At 48.3% G+C, this 16,160-nt stretch overlaps 1 protein-coding gene across 2 annotated transcripts in view; it reads right to left on the bottom strand.

The window, feature by feature from the left end:
* Positions 1–16,160, bottom strand: part of LOC147702989 (exocyst complex component 1-like) — a 106,821-nt gene that overhangs the window by 37,062 nt on the left and 53,599 nt on the right. Inside the window, exon 1 of one of the 2 annotated variants that reach the window (XR_015297268.1) lies at positions 10,317–10,446. Coding sequence is in view for 1 of the 2 variants with exons in the window: in XM_086928857.1 (XP_086784983.1) it covers positions 13,875–14,005 (131 nt within the window). In the remaining variant the exon portion in view is untranslated. Of the gene's footprint in view, positions 1–10,316; positions 10,447–13,874; positions 14,006–16,160 lie in introns of those variants that run through there. The other variant, XM_086928857.1, reaches the window with a different exon arrangement.

Raw genomic sequence — 16,160 nt, 5'->3', positions numbered from 1 at the left:
AATACAGATATAAGAACAATGTTGGGTTTACCGTCTATTCAAGGACACCACAAATGTGGGGTGTGTTCATGTTGTGATTCAACAAAGGAAGGAAGTCTGTTAAAGCACAAAAACATAAAGTGGAAACATGACACATTCACGAATTGTAAATCCCGGTTTGTCATATATGGAATATTATGTCCCTGCAACCAACTGTATATCGGGAAAACCAGTCAAGAGGTGCGAACCAGGATTCAACAGCACAAATCGAGAATTAAAAGTAATGTGGTATCAGCACCCCTTGTTAATCACTGGCTTGAAAATAATCATAAGGAAACAGACTTAATCTGGACAGTGATTTCAAAAGTGGATAACGATGCAAGAGGTGGAGACCTAGAAGCCAAGATCTTGAGAAGGGAAGCAATGCTGAAAGTGAAATTTATTTCTGTAATAGAGGGACTGAATGAACTAACTGAACTGTTCAAACTAGGATAAATAAATGGCCCAACCTTTAATTTCGTGACTGCAATATGAGCCAGGTGGCATCCTTGGAATAGGAGGCTGCTGAAACTGGCCTTTTGAGATTGATTGACACCCATGCCACCACATGACCACACAACTGACAAACTGAAATTTTATAGATGGTGGCAGCATCTAGGGCAATTACAACGAATTAGGTTTTTGAACTTCAAAACCCATGATGCACCTCATGCTCAACGTAACACCCTTGACCGATTTTGATTCATGACCAAGGCCTGATACAATCGAAGTTCAAACACCTCACTCGGTGAAGTTCAGTGCGAAAAATCTTGTATTGATTAAATTAAATGGTAAACACATACTCATTGGATTGAGTGACATTTTAACACTTCGGAATAGAAAGTAAATTGGAATGGAAAATAGAAAAAATATGCCGCCCCATAAGAATAAAAGTAGAAACACCATTGGACTCGGTCGATTTAAGGGACAGCACACGCTTGAGACTACATCTCAAGAACACGGCGTGTGAACCGAGGCAAGAATGCATTCTATGCTTGGCGCCCCGACCTGTTAGGGTAACCGTCTTTGTGCATTAAGATTGATTTTCCCGAAAAACGCTTTTTACCCCGCGCATTAATTACGCCTCGTCTGGCTATTCCTTGCAGGCGGGAGCACTGGACCCCGGACATCAAAAGCTGGCAGCCAAAAAAACAGGTACATACAACTAATGTTGTTTTCAAATGTGGAGTAATAGGGACATGAGAAACTAATACTCATTAAGCTCCATTTTCTTTGGTAGAGAGCCAGGCTGTACAAATTAACAAGCTCTAGACCCTCGCCCATTGTGTAAAAGTAAGTGGGACAATAACATGATGGCTTGAATGGATTGAGCTGCCAGTGGCGTAAAAGTTGATTGTGACGTTGTGCATTTCTTTTTCATTCCTTTTGCCGTTTTTCTGCCTTAGAATTGATCACACGTCGGGGACACTGCCATTTCTCTATGCTCTGATTTAAAAGAGGTAAGATATGGAGGTTGATAGGATTGAAGTGCTCAGCATGTAGACACTAGGAAAGAGCATCTTTCTAAAGCAAGGTTTTTCCTCTTTTACAGACTATGGTGCTGATGAGATCTCTGTAAATAAACGCGAGTTCGAAACGCGTAGACTGTGAATAGCCATTGAAAAAAGACAGAACAAATCAAAAGATTAGACAATAGATTTAATTTTCTCTTTTGAGACAACAGATGTCATATGGCTTTGCTGTGAACATTATAATTTCAGCTGTTTTTTTATCTGTAATGGTATGAGTGGAGTATGTTTGAAAGCTCAAATGATCTTGTTGGTAAATTGTTTTGTAAATATTAATGTTTAGGTTTTGTACATAAGGTCCGAAAAATTATAACGTTTGAGAAATGAAAAGTAATAATATGTGGAAAAAGAAACACTGAGAAAAATAAATGAACTAAATGAAAATAAAAACAAAAAAAACATTTGGTTTGATTCCAAAGTTTTTGGATAAAAAAGGTTTTTGTGTTTAATTGACTAGCACTAGCGTCTTCTGTTGTTTATCAGAGTATTAAATGTGGCAAATCCACACTGCTGATTGTTATTCAGGGCCCACATCTCCTGCATAAGGCAAATGTCATGTTTGTCCATGAACATGACCCAGTCGTCGGATATCAATTTGTTTTTTAACCCAGCGACATTCCAGGATAGGATGTTGATGCTCCCATTTGCCTCCTCATATGGGGCTTACATTTAAACCACAGTTAGTTGGTCTTAGAAATAACTCACCAGTAAGTACAGTCCCCCCCCCAATTGCACTACTGTCACCACTAGTCCCAAGTAGTCTTGCCCCAGCACCTCCATTTTCGGTAAGTACTGTGTAACGGGGTGAGGCTGCGGACTGATGAGGAGTGGTGTAACGGGGTGAGGCTGCGGACTGATGAGGAGTGGTGGACACCCGGAATTGACCCAGTACAACCTCCTTCCTTGCAGACAGAGTCATGGGGAACAGATCACGACGAAAACGATGAAGAGGAAAGCGGCTCCTTTAAGTGGGCATACACGGAGGAGGAGGATCCGCCTCCTGCACACGTCAGCGAGTCCAGATTGGCTAAAACGGAGGAAGTGTTGTTCATGGCGTGTGACATCACCCCAGAAGAGACGGCGAGGAGCGGAGACGGAGACGAAGAACCAGAGACCGGAGATACCGAAGAAAGAAGTAGAGAACCGGAAGAACAACTGGAAGTCGGCGGAGGAGAGTCCGTGGGAAAGCCAGGAGGCCAACGACCCTGCAAGTCGCCGTGCCACTCTCCCGGGGGAGGAGCGTGGCTTTCCCAGGTACGGCAGCGTATGGCGGCCTGGGTGGGAAGCAAGCGTGTTAAATAGTGTACAGAACCCCTGTTTGTGTCCTGCGTCCCCCACCCTCTAGTGTCCATTTACCCCGCGTTTTCCCTCACCGTCTGTGTACAATCCACCCACTTCACTGGCATAGGTTAGAGCTGCACGTTCACCGGTGACTCTTCTCCCAACACACTACTCCCCGTCCCTCGGTGCCTAAACCCCAGCGGACAGCTGAACTAACGGCTCCCTTTCTGTTGGTCTTCTCTTTCCATGGGACACCGGAGTCAAGGGAGCAGCATACAACCCAGACCCTGACCAGACCTTGAGAGGCAGCGCTGTGCCCAGTATAGGAGAAGGAAGAACCCCAGAACGCCAAAACGGATCCCAGCCAGTTTGCAAAAGAGAGACTCACGTTTAGAACAAGGAGAACGTTAATGTTAAGAACAAACCGAGGAATACCAATAAAGCCCTCTTTAACCCCACGAACCGGTGTCCAACTCGTACCTGAATCACAACCTGATACCTCTATTGCCCCTGGTCCACAAGCCCAGTCCACAGTGGTGTCAGAAGTGGGATCTACTCCCTCAGAGCAAGACCCGATCATGGAACAGGTTATCCAAACCTTAATAGATGGGCAACAGAAACTGGAGTGGGCTATTGGCCAACAAATCAGTACCGCTGATGCAGACCGAGCCCTATTCCGCAGCACCATGACTCAACAAATGGACAACTTACAAAAAGTGGTGCAGACCCCAGGAACCGCAGTGTCGGTAGAACGAAGACCTTTCGGACCTCACCCATCGGGGGTCTCCCTACAGAAGTACGTCATAGGTGAAGACCCGGACGCCTTCCTGGTCAATTTCGAGAGAGCTGCTCGGGCATGTGGGTGGCCAGAGGACAAATGGCCTTTCTTTCTCGCTCCCTTGCTGGCGGGAGAAGCACAGACAGCATACCAGGTCGCTAACCATTCAGGAACATCCACCTATACCGAGATCAAGGGGGTGATACTGGATCACCTTGGTATGGATGCAGAGGCATACAGACTCAGGTTTCGGAAGGAAAAAGGAGTCACAGGAGAAAACCCAAAAACATTGTACCTACGTCTGAAAATGGCGGCGGAAAAATGGCTAAGACCCGACACTCGGAGCAAAGAAGAGGTCATGACAAGCATCATTTTGGAACAGTTCATGGAAGCACTACCATATGGTACCCAAAGATGCTTGAGGCAACATCCAGGCCTGACCGCAGCTCAGGCGATTGAAATGGCGGCAAACTATACAAGGGCCGCTCCTCGAACCTTTCCTTGGGAGACGGAGAAATCCTCTAAGACATCGGTCCCTCCACCCAAGATGGAGAAAAAGAAGGCCGTCTTCGAACCTGTGAAAACACGGCCCTTCCGCCCGGACATACCTCCTCTAAGAGGACCCCAGTGCTTTGAGTGCGGGGAGTGGGGCCACATAGCACGGTTGTGTCCCAGAAAAAAACCAGCGGAGGAACCCATGGAAGTTGGGTACATTCCTAAGGCAGTGATGTACAGCGCAGAAATGGGGCCTTCCTATTACGTAAGGGTACGGGTGAACCACACTCCTGTAAAAGCACTCCTAGACTCGCGTTGTAGACAGTCAGTAATAAGGGAGAAACTCGTGTATCCCTCTCAGATAGGGCAGGAGGGCGAAGTACACATTCGGTGTGTTCACGGGGACGTCAAGACCTATCCCATAGCACGTATTACCATCCACCCGACAGGGAGGGAACCCTGTACAGTAAGAGTTGGAGTGGTGGGGTCCTTACCTGAAGAACTGATATTAGGGGTGGACAATCCACAATTCCTAGCCCTGTTTAAAAGGGAGTTAGACAGACGTCCTGCAGAGGCTTACCTCTCCACTGAACCATGGGTCATTGACAGGGGGTTTAGGTTTGCACAGTCTAACGACCCAACACTCTTGAATGCATGGGAAGCCGCACACATTGCACAGACCATCAACTCGTCTCAGAGATACCCCCGCTTTAGTATTGAAAATGACCTGTTATATCGGGAAGGGAAGGAGGGAGAGCCTAGGCAACTGGTGGTGCCCCGTGCATTCCGAGAACAGATATTGTTCTACGCCCACACTCATTTGACAGCCGGACACAGTGGGGCAGAGAAGACTACCCAAAACATATTGCGCTTGTTTTATTGGCCGGGTATCTATAAAGAGACAGAGGCCTATTGTCAACATTGTGAGGTGTGTCAGAGGAAAAATATGACCAGACCCCCAGCGGTACCGTTACAACCCCTGCCCATTATCGGCAATCCATGGGAACGTGTGGGCATGGATCTCATAGGGCCCCTGCCCCGTTCCTCTGGGGGACATACCTATGCACTAGCGGTAGTGGATTACTCCACCCGTTTCCCGGAGGCGTTTCCATTAAGCAGCCCACCACAAAGAATGTGGCAGAAAAACTTGTTGAACTGTTTTCGAGGGTTGGGTTTCCCCGCGAGATCCTGACGGATCAGGGGACGCCCTTTGTGTCACGTATGATGAGAGAGGTATGCAAAACACTGGACCTACAAGACATCCGCACGTCTGCTTACCACCCACAAACAGATGGTTTAGTGGAAAGATACAACCGGACTCTAAAAACCACCCTCAAGAAACTGTTGACTTCAGAAAATAAGGACTGGGATAGAATGCTCCCGTTGGCTCTCTATGTGGTAAGAGCACAGGTCCAGAGTAGCCTTGGATACTCTCCCTTTGAACTACTGTATGGCCGGCAACCAAGGTCCCTGCTCGAAATAACCAGGGAAGCATGGGAAAAAGAAGAGGCTAACCAACAGCGGTCCCTTCTAGAATACACCCAGCAGTTGAGGTCACGTTTGGGGAAACTGAGGGGTTTGGCCTATTCAAACCTGAAGTCGGCCCAAAGTCACCAAAAACGGTATTATGATAAAGGTAAACGATGGAGAACCCTGGACCAAGGGGGCTGGGCACTAGTATTACTCCCTTCCTCCACTCAGAAATTCAGGAGCAAATGGAAAGGGCCGTATCAAGTACTAGAGAAGTTCGGCAGTACCACATACAGGTTACAAATGTCGCCCACCCGTAAGCAGTCCTTTCACATGAATCTCCTAAAAAAATGGTTGGGACCAGTACCTCGTTCCTCCAATCTGACCCTTCCTGAAGGCAGTGAGAAATCGACCCTAGCCTTCCTACCCATCAACCTGGAGTTATCCGACACGGAGAAACAAGAACTGCTGAACGAACTCCGCCCTTTCTCCCCCTTGTTTTCCGACACCCCTGGCTGCACCCACCTGGCAGAACATGAGATACATACAACCCAGGGCAGTATAGTAAAACAAAGAGCATATCGCATACCAGCAGCGAAAAGGGCGGACGTGAGAAAGGAAGTCGCTAGTATGCTAGAGCTTGGTGTCATCAGACCCTCGAAAAGTAACTGGTCATCCCCGATAGTCATGGTGCCCAAGCCTGATGGGTCCACCCGTTTTTGCATGGACTTCAGGGCATTGAACGCCATTTCCTCCTTCGATGCGTTCCCCATACCCAGGGTGGACGAATTGATTGAACGTATTGGGGAAGCCAAATACATAACGACCCTGGACTTGACAAAGCGTTATTGGCAGGTACCCTTAAGGGAGGAGGACCGCCACAAAACTGCATTTGCCACAGAGGAGGGATTATACGAGTTCAATGTCCTTCCCTTCGGCCTCCACGGTGCGCCTGCCACGTTCCAGAGACTTATGAATACTGTATTAACCCCACATAACAGCTACAGTTCTGTGTATTTGGATGACATCGTCATCTTCAGTCATACATGGACAGAGCACCTGGAGCATGTAACCCGGGTTATGGCCTCTTTGAGAGATGCCCGATTGCATGTCAACGCCAGGAAATCCAGGGCGGCTTTCTCAAAAGTGAAGTATCTTGGGTTTATGCTAGGGGACAGAGTGATAGCCCCCCAAGAGGAGAAAATCAAAGCTATTACAGAAATTCCGTTTCCATCAACCAAAAAGGAACTCAGGGCCTTTTTGGGCCTCATGGGCTACTATCGGCGCTTCGTAAAGAACTTTGCCGATATCGCCACTCCTCTGATCAATTTACTCCAAAAAAACGTCAAAAACACCCTACCTCACCCACCTTCACAGGAAGCCCGGGATGCCTTCATTCTATTGAAGAATGCCATCCCCACTAGTCCTGTGTTGCTACCCCCAGACTTTGAAAAACCATTTACACTAGCCACAGATGCTTCGGACACAGGTATAGGAGCAGTCCTGTCACAAATAGGGGAAGACAAAGTAGAACACCCTATACTGTACATAAGCAGAAAACTCCACCCACGAGAACAAAGGTACCCAACAGTTGAAAAAGAGTGTCTGGCCATACGATGGGCAGTGGAGAAGTTACGGTATTATCTGGAGAGGAAGGCCTTTACCCTCTACTCAGATCATGCCCCTTTGCAGTGGATGCAAAAGAACCGGACACAGAACGCTAGGATACTGCGGTGGTTTCTCTTCCTCCAGCCCTTTTCTTTTACAGTTGTACATAGGAAGGGGAGGGACAATGGGAACGCTGATTTCCTCTCTCGCATGCCCATGACCATTCTCCCCGATCGGGAGAATCCAGGGGGGGAGGAGTGTAACGGGGTGAGGCTGCGGACTGATGAGGAGTGGTGTAACGGGGTGAGGCTGCGGACTGATGAGGAGTGGTGGACACCCGGAATTGACCCAGTACAACCTCCTTCCTTGCAGATAGAGTCATGGGGGACAGATCACGACGAAAACGATGAAGAGGAAAGCGGCTCCTTTAAGTGGGCATACACGGAGGAGGAAGATCCGCCTCCTGCACACGTCAGCGAGTCCAGATTGGCTAAAACGGAGGAAGTGTTGTTCATGGCGTGTGACATCACCCCAGAAGAGACGGCGAGGAGCGGAGACGGAGACGAAGAACCAGAGACCGGAGATACCGAAGAAAGAAGTAGAGAACCCGAAGAACAACTGGAAGTCGGCGGAGGAGAGTCCGTGGGAAAGCCAGGAGGCCAACGACCCTGCGAGCCGCCGTGCCACTCTCCCGGGGGAGGAGCGTGGCTTTCCCAGGTACGGCAGCGTATGGCGGCTTGGGTGGGAAGCAAGCGTGTTAAATAGTGTACAGAACCCCTGTTTGTGTCCTGCGTCCCCCACCCTCTTGTGTCCATTTACCCAGCGTTTTCCCTCACCGTCTGTGTACAATCCACCCACTTCACTGGCATGGGTTAGAGCTGCACGTTCTCCGGTGACTCCTCTCCCAACACACTACACCCGGTCCCTCGGTGCCTAAACCCCAGCGGACAGCTGAACTAACGGCTCCCTTTCTGTTGGTCTTCTCTTTCCATGGGACACCGGAGTCAAGGGAGCAGCATACAACCCGGACCCTGACCAGACCTTGAGAGGCAGCGCTGTGCCCAGTATAGGAGAAGGAAGAACCCCAGAACGCCAAAACGGATCCCAGCCAGTTTGCAAAAGAGAGACTCACGTTTAGAACAAGGAGAATGTTAATGTAAAGAACAAACCGAGGAATACCAATAAAGCCCTCTTTAACCCCACGAACCGGTGTCCAACTCGTACCTGAATCACAACCTGATACCTCTATTGCCCCTGGTCCACAAGCCCAGTCCACATACTCCTACCGCCTTTATTTGTGTTTGGGGGGCCCACCACTACTACTAATAGGATCACCACATTGTTGGCCTCTTTTTTCCCCTAATTTGCCTTCATCCCCCAAAAGGACGTCTTTGATAATATAACACTTCATCTCAGAAAAACTAGCCTTTACTCGTTAGTAGGTTCATGCTATCCACTACAAAAAGTGGGGATTTCTTAATCTTCTTAATCTTCCGTAGTCAGTTAACAGATTTTGGGGAACTATATCTGTTGTTGTGATGGAACATGTCACGTGACAAAGGGCGATTTTGGGGCCCATTCCAGTTCACATTACCCATAAAGTGATTGCCGCTCTGGATTTCCCTACCCGCCCAGGTCCTCCCTCCCCTGATGGGTGCTAAATATGCATTGCCCGGATAGAAATAAGTTAGTGGAAGGGATTTTATTGATGTTTCTGGGCTGCCTGTTTCCAGATTGCAAATGTGCTTGACTGTCCAATTATTCCTGAAATTGATCACAACACAGTCAAGTTCTATGTTTTTCCCCCGAGACCCCACCCAGTCTACTTGTCTGACAAATTGGATTTAACTTGATCCCCGATTTGGGAGAGGTTTATTGTAGTTCAACCAGTGGATACATTTGTTCTTGAGGTCACTGTAGTCCTCCATTTTTCCCTGGCTCAAGGAGGGGACCTCAGCGAGGACCACCACATATGGTATAGATTCTGGGGGCAGGTCTAGGCGAGGTAGCGAGGGCCTATTTCTGTCCGGGGTTCTCAACCCATTTCCCGTATTAGTTGTTTGGTTAGAACTTTGATCCCCCGTGTCCCTCCTTCCTCCCACAATCTTTGTAGTTACTGGGGCATCAAGTACAACTGGGTCAGGCTGCAAGGTTGGGTTATTACCAGCTGTGCCTAGTTGAACTGGTATGACTCTTTCTGTATTTGTACCCAACAACACTGTACCCTGGAGGCCTACTTGGCTAAGACCAAGGGAACCCCGACCTTTGCTCACAGACTCCACAACCGGCATAGCCTCCCCACCCTGTTTTGGCAAGCACATTGATTCCAAACAAGATAGTCTTAGCTCAATAGAGTTCAGCCTTTCATGGATGGGGAGGCAGGACTCTGTAAATATCTGCTCCATTTTGGCCCAAAAGTCACCCCCACTCTTAGGAGGGGTCGTGTCTTCGTTAGCTTCAATGATCATAGACTCATTTACTACAGGCAGCGGTCCATCAAGGGCAACTACAGTTGGGTCACTTTCCATAATAGCACGTTTCTGCAATTTCGTTTTCCTATTCGTAAGTGTAGTTCCTCCGCTCTTTCTTCTGACTACTTGATCAGGCACTTTACTAATATCCCCTGAGTTAGTGTCCAGGGCCGACCGGATCGACAGTCTCGATCTAGTAGTTCCCAAACTTTGGGGAAGTATACTTAGATTAATTGCTACTTGTGACATATTTACTGGGGAACTGTGCAGGCTACCAACTACTTCAGCCAGTTGATTACCCTCACCAGTAGGTCCAACAGGCGCAGTCTCAGCTACTTTTTCCATTACGGGCGATTGCGTCTGGGGCAAAGTTACGAGCACCGGGGATTGGACATTAGCCAGTAGACCCAATGAGGACGGCTTATCAAAGATTGGATCCATAGATGGCCTTTTCTCAGTTAGTTCTATTTCCAGCTGTAACATGGACTTTGCCCTAGTTAAAAATTGATCTAGTATCCCAACAACACTTCCAGTAGCTGACTTTCTCCCCTTCCCCGTACTACTTGAAGCCATGTCCTCGTTTAGTTAAGACACAATATCTGCAGGGCTCTATAACCAGAACAGTTTTTGCCAGCTACAATGCGTAATGTAATGCAATAAACCAACCTTGCAGTTCGAATCTGCAGAGAAAATCAAAGAGGGTGGTCCCGTCCCATACTCGTTCGTGCTCGGACGGGCTCAGACGGGCCCGCCCTTGGCCCGGGCTTTGCCCGGGCACGCCTGCGTGCGTCCTGCGCCAAGGGTGATCACCGGTGCTCTTATGCCATGGCAGAGGTCTTCTCGCAGCAAATCTCCCGCGGCCGCACTGCCTTCTGGGGGTTGTAGTTCCCCGGCAGTCCGCGGTCCGCCAGAGTGAGGCAGGAAGCGAATGGGCCCAAGAAAGAAGGCAGCCCGTGTACCCTCGGCAGCACAGCAGCAAGGAAACAGTCCCAGGGCCAAGAAAACGGGCACTCAGCAGGTCAGTAGGCGAGTCCCGCTCCGCGTGTGCTCACCGGTGCTCTTATGCGGTGGCAGAGGTCTTCTCGTGGCAAATCTCCCACTGCAGCACTGCCTTCTGGGGGTTGTAGTTCCCCGGCAGTCCGCAGTCCGCGGTCCGCGAGAGTGAGGCAGGAAGCGAATGGGCCCAAGAAAGAAGGTAGCCCGTGTACCCTCGGAAGCACAGCAGTAAGGAAACAGTTCCTGGGCCAAGTAAACGGGCACTCAGCAGGTCAGTTGGCGCGTCCCGCGCGGCGGGTGCTCACTGGTGCTCTTATGCCGTGGCAGAGGTCTTCTCGCAGCAAATCTCCCGCGGCCGCACTGCCTTCTGGGGGTTGTAGTTCCCCGGCAGTCCGCGGTCCGCCAGAGTGAGGCAGGAAGCGAATGGGCCCAAGAAAGAAGGCAGCCCGTGTACCCTCGGCAGCACAGCAGCAAGGAAACAGTCCCAGGGCCAAGAAAACGGGCACTCAGCAGGTCAGTAGGCGAGTCCCGGGCCGCGTGTGCTCACCGGTGCTCTTATGCGGTGGCAGAGGTCTTCTTGTGGCAAATCTCCCGCTGCAGCACTGCCTTCTGGGGGTTGGAGTTCCCCGGCAGTCCGCAGTCCGCGGTCTGCGAGAGTGAGGCAGGAAGCGAATGGGCCCAAGAAAGAAGGTAGCCCGTGTACCCTCGGAAGCACAGCAGTAAGGAAACAGTCCCTGGGCCAAGAAAACGGGCACTCAGCAGGTCAGTTGGCGCGTCCCGCGCGGTGGGTGCTCACTGGTGCTCTTATGCCGTGGCAGAGGTCTTCGCGCAGCAAATCTCTCGCGGCCGCACTGCCTTCTGGGTAAGCATGGGCGGAAAATCCGTTACGCTCGCAGATTTTGCGGATTTTCGGTAAATTCGCAATCCGCGAGATTTGCGAATTTCCCGCAAAATCCGCAAATCCGCGAGCAGCGGATTTTATGGCTTGCTCGCAATGTTCGCGTGAGTTTGCGGCTTCCCAGTTCAACTTCGCGCCCCGCGAATAAGCGCTAAATTGCAGAAATACGATCTTAGCAAAACTGAAACTACTTACCAGGTTCAAAAGTTCAAGCTCATCATTAGTAGCCATTTCCTGTAGTGCTTCCTGAGGGGCCCCTCCAGAGTTCAGTTGCCTACTTGCAACTATTATGTGACCCTGCTCTGACCCTCAGAATAGTTACACAAAGGTCCTGAATTACAGCTAAGGCAGACAAGCAGGAGCCAGGCTGGAAGTTCAAATCCAGTGACACATTAATCAGCCCCTAATTCATTATTGTCAGTTGGGGCAGGGCAGGTGTTGTAACTAATTTTGCAACAATGAAAGCACTTAGCAAGTGCAAAAGATCACTAATCAGGAAGCACTAAGGAAGCAGGTGCCAGCTAAAAAAATATTCTGTGACACATTAATCAGCCCCAAATTAATTCAGGTCACTTGAGGCAGGGAAGGTGTGCTTTGCTTTGCCACAATAATGTACACTGGACAACCAGAGGGTGCTGTGATGAAACAGAGGGTGGCATGGGTGGGCCAGAGGGTGGCATGAGTAGTCAGAGAGTGGCAGTGGTGACAGAGAGTGGCAGTGATGAAGAAGAGTGTCCCAAACAGGCTGGACACGTAGAAACAACAAGTTCGCAAAACTTGCGACCCGACAGGTAAGTTCGCGTTTGCGAAATTGTACAAAACCCTCGCGAACTGGCAGAAACCTACGCGAACACAAAAAAAATCCGCAAATTCGCGAGAATTCGCGGATTTTGCGGATTGCGAGTTCGCAAATCCGCAAAATTCGCGAACGCGCGATTCGCAAAATTCGCCCATGCTTACTTCTGGGGTTGTAGTTCCCCGGCAGTCCGCGGTCCGCCAGAGTGAGGCAGGAAGCGAATGGGCCCAAGAAAGAAGGCAGCCCGTGTACCCTCGGCAGCACAGCAGCAAGGAAACCGTCCCAGGGCCAAGAAAATGGGCGGGCACTCAGCAGGTCAGTAGGCGAGTCCCGCGCCGCGTGTGCTCACCGGTGCTCTTATGCGGTGGCAGAGGTCTTCTCGTGGCAAATCTCCCGCTGCAGCACTGCCTTCTGGGGGTTGTAGTTCCCCGGCAGTCCGCAGTCCGCGGTCCGCGAGAGTGAGGCAGGAAGCGAATGGGCCCAAGAAAGAAGGTAGCCCGTGTACCCTCGGAAGCACAGCAGTAAGGAAACAGTCCCTGGGCCAAGAAAACGGGCACTCAGCAGGTCAGTTGGCGCGTCCCGCGCGGTGGGTGCTCACTGGTGCTCTTATGCGGTGGCAGAGGTCTTCTCGCGGCAAATCTCCTGCGGCTGCACTGCCTTCTGGGGGTTGTAGTTCCCCGGCAGTCCGTGGTCCGCGAGAATGAGGCAGGAAGCGAATGGGCCCAAGAAAGAAGGCAGCCCGTGTACCCTCGGCAGCACAGCAGCAGGGAAACAGTCCCTGGGCTAAGAAAACGGGCACTCAGCAGGTCAGTACACTTCACTGGAGGGCTCAGGTTTTCTCGTGGCCTGACGCTGCCTCTAATTTTTCGCCCCTGTCCTCGGACGCACAAAGGGCAGCTTTAACAACATCCAGGTCCCAGGAATCTGTGAACTATTTGTTTTGCATTAATATTGTCTGTGAAACATTATTTGGGATATTTTGATTTCAGTGAATGGCACTCTGATTGCACCACGAGCTAGACTCATGCTCAATAATGGGTTTAGATGGCCGATATACAATTTCTGCAGAAAATAATGCCAGACCATGCCGAAAATGTTTTTTCTGTGTTTTTTAAAAGATGGCCTAAGTAAATGCACATGTAAAATTGGAAAAAATACTAAACACTGATTGATACCATTGTGAGGTTCTCCATCTATTTCATTTAATTTGAGCTTTATACCTCTGCCTTATATTTCATTAGTTCATGAGCTGCTGTTTCTATTATCTACACAACCTGAACCTAACCCCAAAGATGTACAAGGCAACAATAGCATGTTAATGGCCGGATCTAAAAAATCTTACGTACTCCTTTAGAATCCAGCGACACTGTAAAATGAAGTATTCTGGTTTTAGCAAAGTATTACCGTCAAAGTTAGCGCATTGTAGCTTTATCAGTGAATTTAGTTCCTCCCTCACTAAAAATTACAGTAATAACAGGAATGAAGAAACGTGATAAAAAGAAGAAAAACAAAGGCAAAATCAGAATATACTTACTTTGGTGGCATCTTTTCCATCAATGAGGATCAAATCTTTTAACAGCCGTTTTTGATCTATCTTGTACAGGTTGACTGTTTGCTCTTGTACGACAGTAAGAGAGCGGAGCCTAACAACCTTTTCTCTGGTGACTGGAAATGAAGGACAAAAGCAGGTTTATTTACAAATGACGGCACATCTTCAGTTATAGTGCTCCATTATGTGATGTCACATTTACATGGCGTTTCTACAGAAGGAAATGTAAATGGAAAGCACCAACATTTGTTTAAAGTTGATGTGTAACCTTTTTTTGGGTGACATGGTCAACAGAAATGTAAGGAACCTTTATTATGTCTGGCTACAGACAGCTTCTGCTGATCAATATTTCAACAAAGTACAAAACAAATTACATAGAGGGGTTGTACTTTGAGGGAACCCCTTTAGTGTTTTATTTCCATGATTTTGCATTAGCCATTGCTTGGATGGGCTGTCAGACAGACCCACAGCATATCACTGATGTACACATTGTGCCATTTACTTACATTACATCTTATAAATTGGGAATAAAGTAGCTTCTACTACAACTCCAACTGTTATAGCGTGTTGCGGCTTTACATAGGTCATGTCATCTGTTTTGCTACCAAGACCGGAGCCCTTCCTCTCTATTCAGGTGTTTTTTTTACCATCAGTGCCCAGTAGATTACTTCATGATGTCCTTTCCCCTTCTACTATTTATCATCTCTGAGTTCCTGGTGAGCACTGTCATGCTTTCCTATCTGCCTCTCCCTCATCCCACTAGGCGGCTCTTTGCCAACTGAACACCTGACTTTACCTCTGATGCCCTTTGGCCTCTTCTCCCAACCGGGAGTCCCCACAAGCGTTCATTACTCCTCCTGCCAGACTGTCTTTCCCTATCACTGAGCACTCAGAATGTCCAAACCTGCTGACCATGTGCCTTCCTTCACTTCCGCCCCAAGCTCTATAGTGCCTAGGCAGTGCTTTACCATCTGTGTCGCCCCTCATACAACCCCTGCTGCTTCTCCCATCGGCAGCTCTTGACCATGTCTGTTTGTTGGTTTACCTCACTATTTATCTGCGTGTATTTATATTGTGTGTGTGAATGTCATGGTCCATTTGTTGAAGTTTGCGCATTTATATGTTTATATAGTTGCTTACATTTGTATCTGTCTGATTGGGAAAATGTATTGAAGAGTGAGGTGAGGTGAAACATTACAAACACTTTAAGAACCATCATTGGTACAGTAAATGGATCTGGCTTGTATTTCCAGTTATAAGTCTGGCTTATTGAATTTGCACTGCTTATTTTAAATGGCATGGAAACACAGATAAGTGATGGGAGGGAGGGGAAGTAATATGGGAATAAGTCCAAACCATTAACATAAATGCAAAACAAATGACTGGATCACAGTAGTGGAATATCAGAAGAAATTCAGGATGTGGCCGAATACCCATTAATGAGAAATAGCGGGAGGTAAAAACATGGAGTGTTGAATCCCGAAATCATTCTTAACCAAAGATATGTGCAAATATCTGGAACAGACTGAGAAATGGGAAGGCATGGTAAAATGAAATTAGTGAATACAGTGTGCAGAATTTTCTTAATTCTGAAGAGTGAGAACAGAGGAGGGTATGAAACTAAGTTGAAGAGATTTGCGGTAACAATCAGTAATAATGAGCAATGATTAGAGTGCCATCTATTTTCTCTCATGCACACTTTACTCATTTGTGTGCGGAATCGAGGGCAGCAATTAACCATAATTGGAACACTGAACGGCGAGAAATGTATCTCATCTGACCTGTCCTGGTGGCAAAAGAGAGTAGGTGGCTGTTAGAAAGTGGGTTACTAGTTGACTGTGTGTGAGCCCTGGTCAAGCAGCAATCACAATCCTAGTCAAGGTAAGGCATAAGCAAACACCCAATTAACCTGTGCTAACCCCATGGTAGCGTGGCACAGAGCAGTCAAGCTTAACTTAGAGCCAATGTGTAAAGTATTTGTGCAACATTCCAATCAGTAAAACTTTAGAAACATCACACAAAAAGATCCCACACCAAGTTAGAAAAATAGAGCAACATTTAATAAATAAAACAAGACCAAAATGTGAAAATCCAATCAATAAACTGGAGTTATAAATTTTTTAAGAATAAACTGTAAAATAGCGCCGTTAAGCATAAAAGGGCAAGCGAGCGATATCTGCTCACGCTGGACCGGGTCATAGCCAAAAGTTCAGGTTGACAGTGATACAGCGCATGTTGGATACAGTCTCAGATTGGTCATGCTGAAGTTTA

Source organism: Lissotriton vulgaris, chromosome 7 (assembly GCF_964263255.1).
Source record: "Lissotriton vulgaris chromosome 7, aLisVul1.2, whole genome shotgun sequence".
Lineage (NCBI taxonomy): Eukaryota > Metazoa > Chordata > Amphibia > Caudata > Salamandridae > Lissotriton > Lissotriton vulgaris.
Note: the sequence above shows the minus strand (reverse complement) of the source record. Positions and strands in the feature narration are given on the sequence as shown.